Source organism: Nannospalax galili, unplaced genomic scaffold, assembly GCF_000622305.1.
Source record: "Nannospalax galili isolate Female #2095 unplaced genomic scaffold, S.galili_v1.0 scaffold298, whole genome shotgun sequence".
In the NCBI taxonomy this organism is placed as follows: Eukaryota; Metazoa; Chordata; class Mammalia; order Rodentia; family Spalacidae; genus Nannospalax; species Nannospalax galili.
In genome coordinates, this window is record NW_008344488.1 from 5,837,117 (window position 1) to 5,844,075 (window position 6,959).

At 36.1% G+C, this 6,959-nt stretch overlaps 1 protein-coding gene across 1 annotated transcript in view; it reads left to right on the forward strand.

Moving 5' to 3' along the window:
- Window positions 1–6,959, forward strand: part of Cdh7 (cadherin 7) — a 145,286-nt gene that overhangs the window by 70,892 nt on the left and 67,435 nt on the right. Inside the window, exon 6 of the mRNA XM_008840671.3 lies at window positions 6,485–6,672. Within this exon, the coding sequence (XP_008838893.1) occupies window positions 6,485–6,672 (188 nt within the window). The remainder of the gene's footprint in view (window positions 1–6,484; window positions 6,673–6,959) is intronic.

The following is a 6,959-nucleotide window of genomic DNA, read 5'->3' on the forward strand; positions in this document are numbered from 1 at the left end:
CCATGAGTGGGTGAGGTTTAATATAGGAGTCCTATCCAGGGACACACACTCTGCAGTCTCTTATTCTCTAAAACTTAACCAGTTGTAGCTTTCTCTGTACATTACATTTTGTTGTATGAAGAAGCATTACTGGTGAGAGTTGAGGGATGTTATGGTATTCTATCTCCTGTTCTACTATGTTCCACGAGCCTTAAGTTTAAAGGATCCACTGTAGATGTGTAACTTAGGCCTGATCAACTCTCAGACATATAGTCTCTTGAGTGACCATTTGTGGAACTCTGTAATAGCTTCCATCTGTTGGAAAAGTTTCTCTGTAAGTATAAGGTCCCATATTTAGCATATAATTAAAACTTTAATTTGTAAAGCTGTATGGAAGAGATAAGGTTTCCACTAGGATCTATGACCTTTCCATCCATATATATTTGGCAATATTTACAGTGTTATCCAATGACTTTCCTCCCACTGAGAGGGCTTTAAGTTCGATTAGATATCTTTTGGTTACTTTCTAGATAAATGTTCCACTACTTCACCAATTGAGAAAGTTTATTGTGCCAGCATTGTGGTTATTGGTCTTTGGAGCTGGGTTGGACCATTGATTTTCTCCCTTAGAAACTTATAATCATATCCTCTAGAACTATGAAAGCTAGTATTCAGGGAGAAGGCTGCCAGGTTAATTCCAGCTTTATTGCTCCTAGTCCTGTGTCTGAAGTAATAGGGTCTTCAATAATATGGTCTGACCTTCAAGTTCTGGGAAGTAATCAAGGGCTGTGGCAATAGCCGCACTCTTTGACTACTCTGACCTATTTAAGGGAGGTTTCTCCTGTCTGGCACTGTGTTCCTCGTTATATAACCTTCAGGGATACACATACACTCATGTTCAGATAGTGTATGTGTATTTTCTGGAGGGGGGGCGATTGATTTAATATATATATATATATATATATGGTTTAACATATCATGTAAAACTTATCTCTCCTCTCTCTCTCTTCCTAACTAAACTACCTCCTCCATTCCCAGTTGAATATCCCCATTTTCCCCATTTCTCCCTTTTTAACACCTGTCTCCTACAGTTCTCTCTCAGACTCCTTCTTTCCCTTTACCTCCCTGGTTCCTTTCTATCTTCCTGGCTCCTGTAGTTATATCAGAATATATACTGACATATAGGGGATTCATGCTAAGATCCACAAACCTAACTAAACTACCTCCTCCATTCCCAGTTGAATATCCCCATTTTCCCCATTTCTCCCTTTTTAACACCTGTCTCCTACAGTTCTCTCTCAGACTCCTTCTTTCCCTTTACCTCCCTGGTTCCTTTCTATCTTCCTGGCTCCTGTAGTTATATCAGAATATATACTGACATATAGGGGATTCATGCTAAGATCCACAAATGAGGGAGAACACGTCACTTGCTTTTCTGATTCTGTGTTACTTCACTTAGTATAACAGATTCCATCCACTTAAAAGAAAATTTAATAATTTCCTCTTTCTTTACCACTGAGTATTACTCCATTGTGTAATTTACCACATTTTCATTATCCATTCATCAGCTGATGGAAATTTATGTCGTTTCCATTTCTTAACTATTGTGAAAATAGCAGCAACAAACATGGATGTATAGCTATCTCTACAGTAGGATGAGTCCTTTAAGTATATGCCAAGGAGTGTTAAAACCAGATCATATGGTAGATTCATTTTTCATTTTTAAAGAGTTCTCCACACTCCTTTCCATAGCAGTTGTAGGAATTTGGATTTCCACCCACAATGAATGAGCGTTCCCCTTTCTCCACATCCTTGACAGCATTTGGTGTTTTGTTTCCTGGACTTTACCAGTCTGACTGGGGTAAGAGGAAATCTTAAAGTGTTTTTGATTGGTATTTCTCTAATTTCTAAAGATATTGAACACCTTTAAAGGTGTTTCTTAGCCATTTTTATTCCTTCATTGGAGAACTCTGTGTTCAGGTCCTTAGACTATCTGTTTATTGGGTCGTTTCTTTTCTTGTTTTTTTTTTTTTTTTAATTTGAGTTCTTTGTATATTCTGAATATTAATTCTCTATCATATTTTGTAGCAGGTGAAGATTTTTCTCCCACTCAGTGTTTCAACTTCACATCCTTGGTTATTTCCTTTGCTGTACATAAACTTTTCAGTTTAATGAGGTACAACTTGATTGTTGACTTTAATACCTGAGCAATTGATATCTGATTAGAAAGTCCTTTCCTACATCTATACCTTGCAGGGTACTACCTCTGTTTTCTTTTAGCAGTTTCATAGTTTCAGATTTCATACTGAGGTCTTTGATTCATTTGGAGCTGACTTTTGTGCAAAGTGAAAAATAAGGGTCAATTTCATTCATCTAAAGATGTAGAACCAGTTTTCCTAGCACTCTTTGTTGAAGATGCTGTCTTTCTTCTATAATGTATTCTTGGCATCTCTGGCAAACATCAGGTGGATGAAATTGCATGCACTCATATTTTGGGTGTTCCATTCATCTACATGTCTATTCTGGTGCCAGCACCATGCTTTCTTTATGACTGTATTTCTGTAATACAGTTAGAGATGCAGTGTGGGGAATCCCCCCAACATTAGTATTTTTACCCAAGATTGCTTTAGTTCTCTGGCATATTTTGTAATTATATATGACTTTTAAGGTTACTTTTTCTAACTTTCTGAAGAATTCCATGAGGATTTTGATTAGCATTGCATTTAATCTACTTATTACTTTTGGTAAGATCATAATTTTCACAATATTAATTCTTCCAATTCATGAATGTGGTAGTTCCTTCCATCTCCTGGTTTTTTCCTGTACTTCTTTCTTTAAAGACATAAAATGTTCATTGTAGAGATTTTGTTGTTTTTGGTCAGATTTATTCCTAGATATTTTGCGAGGCTATTGTGAATAGGAGGGATTCCACGTACTCTTTCTCAGATCACTTGTTTTGGCATATAAAAAGGCTAAGAATTTTTCAAAGCTAATTTTGTAACCTGCCTCTTTTCTGAAAGCACTGATTGCATAAAGCAGTTTTCTGGTGGAATTTTTAAAATCTCTTATCAATAATTTCATATTATCTACAAATTGTGATAATTTGACCTCTTCATTTTAAAGAAATTTTATTTATTATGTTTATTTTATGTGTATGCATACATTGCCTGCAGGTAGGTAAGTGCACCCATATCTTGCAATTCCCACAGAGGTCAGAAGAGGTTGTCGGATCCCTTGGGACTTATGGACAGTTGTTTGCTGCCATGTGGGTGCTGGGATTGGAACCCGGGTCTTCTGCAAGAGCAACCAATGTTCTTAACTGTTGAGCCATCTCTCTAGCCTTGACCTCTACTTTTCCAACTAGTGCTCTTTTAAGATCCTTCTCTTATCTTAGTGCTCTAACAAGAGTTTCAAGAACTGTATTAAAAAGAAGTGGAGATAGTGAATAGACTTGTCTGGTTCCTAATTTGACTTGGAATGCTTCAAGATTTTCTCCATTTAGAATGATGTTGGCTGTAGATTTGTTGTTTATGGCTTTAATTATGTTGGGGTGTATTCTGTCCAGTCCAATTCACTCTAGGACTTTTAACATGAATTCATATTGGATTTTGTCAAAGGCCTTTCAGCATCTATTAAGATAACCATATGGTTTTTGTCTTAAAGCCCATTTATATGATTTATCACATTTATTGACTTACATAATATTGAACCATCATTCCTGAATCTCTGGAACAAAGCCAACTTGATCATGTTGGATGATCTTTTTGATTTGTTTCTGTATGCAATTTTTGAATAATTTATTTCAATCTTTGAGTCTAAGTTCATTAAGGATATGGGCCTATACTTTTCTAATTTTTGTTTTTTGGTTCTCTCTTTACCTGGTTTTGGATTTCATAGACCTGATTTGGGAGTTCTCCCTCTTTTATCTTTTTGAATAGCTTAAAAAGTATTGGTTGTAGATCTTATTTGAGTGTCTGGTAGAATTCTGCTGTGAAGTCACTGGGCCTAGGCTCGTTTTGTCAGGAAATTTTGTATTGTTGTTTAAATTTCCTATTTTTTATGGATCTGTTTAAGCTGTTGTTCTCTTCATGGTTTAAATATGTGGTTTCCCTGAATTTAGAAATTCATCCTTTTCTTTTAAATTTTCAAATTTAATAGACTATAAGTTTTTAAAGTATTCCCTATGATATCCTGGATCTTTTTGATGTCTGTTATTATGGGTCGTGTTTTTATTTTTTTAATTTTTAATTTTATTTTATTTTTGCTGTCTGTTCTGATGTTTCTTTTTTCATTTCTGAATTTGGTAATTTAGATTTGTTCTTTCTTTTGATTAACTGGACTAAGTGTCTGTCTATCTTGTTTAACTTTTCAAAGAACCCAACCCTGATTCTTGATTCATTAATTCATTCTATTGCTTTCTTTGTTTCTAGTTCATTAATCTTGGCTCTGATTTTTGTTGTTTCTTCTTGTCTGTTAGGATTGGGTTTGGTTTGTTCTTCCCTTTCCAAAGTTTTAAGTTGCACTATTAAGTCATTTCTATGTGCTTTTCCTGATTTTTTTTTTCTTTTGGGTCTTTTTGAGACAGGGTCTCCCTGTACAGCCCCAGCTGTCCTGGAACTCACTATGCAGACCAGGCTGGCCTTGAATTCAGAGATCTGCCTGCCTCTGCCTCCCAAGTGCTGGGATTAAAAGCATGCACCACCGTGCCAGAAGTAGGCACTTAGAACTGTAAACTTCCCTCTTATGACTGCTTTTAAAGTGTTCCAGATGATTTTATGTATTGGATTATCATTTTAATTTAGTTCCAGGAATACTTTTGCTTCTTTCCTAATTTGTTCTTTGAGCCATTCATCATTCAAGAACATGTTGTTTAATCTCCATGAGCTTGTGTGATTACTAGAGCTTCTTTTCTTGTCGATTTTAAATTTTATTCAATTGTGATCTGATAGAATGCATGAGATTATTTCAATTTTTTAATTTTTTTAGGTTTGATTTTGTGCCCCAATATGTGGTCAATTTTGGAGAAACTTGCATAGGCTGCTCAATAGAAAGTGCATTCTCTGGAGCTTGTTTGGAATACTCTGTGGGTGTTTGTTAGGTCCATTTGATATAATATGTCATCTAATTCAGATGTTTTCCATGTTTAATCTTTGTCCAGTTGACCCGTCTATTGTAGATAGTGGGGTATGGAACTCACCTTCTGTTACTGAGTTGGGAGTTTATCTGTATGTTTTTGTCCTGTAGTACTGTTTTTTTTTTTTCTATGATTTTGGGTGTACTAGAGTTGGATGTATATATTTTCATGATTGTAATATCTTCCTGGTCAATTGTTCCTTTGATTAGAATGAAGTGTATTAGGATTGCGACATCTGCTTGCTTCTTAATGCCCCTTTCATGGAATATTTGTTCTATCCTTTCACCTCACCTTTAAGTATACTTGAAGGTAAGAAGAGTTCCTTGAAGACAAGAAAAAAGACAGATTTTGTTTCTCAATCCATTCACTAGCTTGTGTCATTTGACTGGGTATGTGTTTGGGCATATAGATGTCGTTGGTTGGCTGTGTGTCTGATATGAAATTCTATTCTTTCTTTGTTTATTTGAAGTTTGGTTATGTTTGTATTGTTGATGTAACTTGATTGCTTTTTTTTCTCAGATATGAAAAGTTGGTAGTTGTGTGCTTCAGGTTCTTGTAGGGTAGTAGGTTCCTCTGAGGAGTAGGTAGGTCTGTCTATGTTTGGCAGATCAAGAGTGGGGCCAAGAGCAAGATGGGTGTGGAGACATCCTGTGGAGTCTCTAACAAATGATGCTGGAGAATTGACCTAGTCTGGATAAGGGATAAAAACGGAATGGATTGGTCTGGACCAAGAGGGTAGTCTAGAGATTTAAGAGGGGGCCTGTACCCAAGATAGAAGTGGGGAGAGAGTGAATTTCTTCAGGGTTCAGGGGAACTAAGACACAGTGCACTTACCAGGGTAGTAAGTGGGTCTGTTTTAGGCAGATCTGAATGCTGGGAGTAAGGAGGGAGTTGGTACAGCATGTGGAGGGTCTAACAAACAATGCTACAGGGTTAAGCTAGTCTGGATTAGAAAGCTAGTCCAGAGGTCTGAAGTAGAAGATCAGGAGTGGGTCTGGCCCCAAGGCTAGAAGGTGGATAGAGTACAGGGAGAGAGTGGAGCTACTCAGGCTGCAGGGGAATCTGTATTTTAACTCTTTTAAGTTTATTTCGCCATTAAAAGAAGTATATTTCTCAACTCTAGAAATACAGCAACGGAGATTCTAATCCTATTTTTCTTCGGGGCATTTGTTTCTGGTCACAGTTACCATTATTGAATCATCATCAAATTTCTTGAAGTTTCTTGAAACTTACACTTTGTTTCATTTTGTTTTAGCTTTTCAATATTGAAAAATTAAAACCAATAATATATTATATAAAAAGTCAGTAGCTAATGTGGGTGTTGGTGATTTGTATTAACACTTTATTCCTTCCATGTTTTGAATTTCACAGGATCTTATCAATATAATGTCCCAGAATCCTTGCCTGTGGCTTCAGTTGTGGCCAGAATTAAAGCTGCTGATGCAGATATAGGTGTTAATGCAGAAATGGAATACAAAATAGTGGATGGTGATGGACTGGGGATTTTCAAGATATCTGTTGACAAAGACACACAGGAAGGAATCATTACTATACAAAAGGTAATCTTCACTTTTTTTATATATCTATTTTTCTGTAAGGGCAACATCACAGATTACCAAGAAATCATGCCTGCTTTGATAGAAGAATGCACTAGACTAACTGAATGTCTAACAGAACCACCACTATTTTAAGTTGTTGAAAGATAAGCTATATTTGTATTTAGGTCTCAGAATCATAGAGAAATTAGAATGGAATCTGACACTTCTATTCTCTGAGTAAGTACATCACTCTTATCTATAGGCCTGTACAGACATGGAGAGATAAATATTCCTTCCTTGTCTGTTCC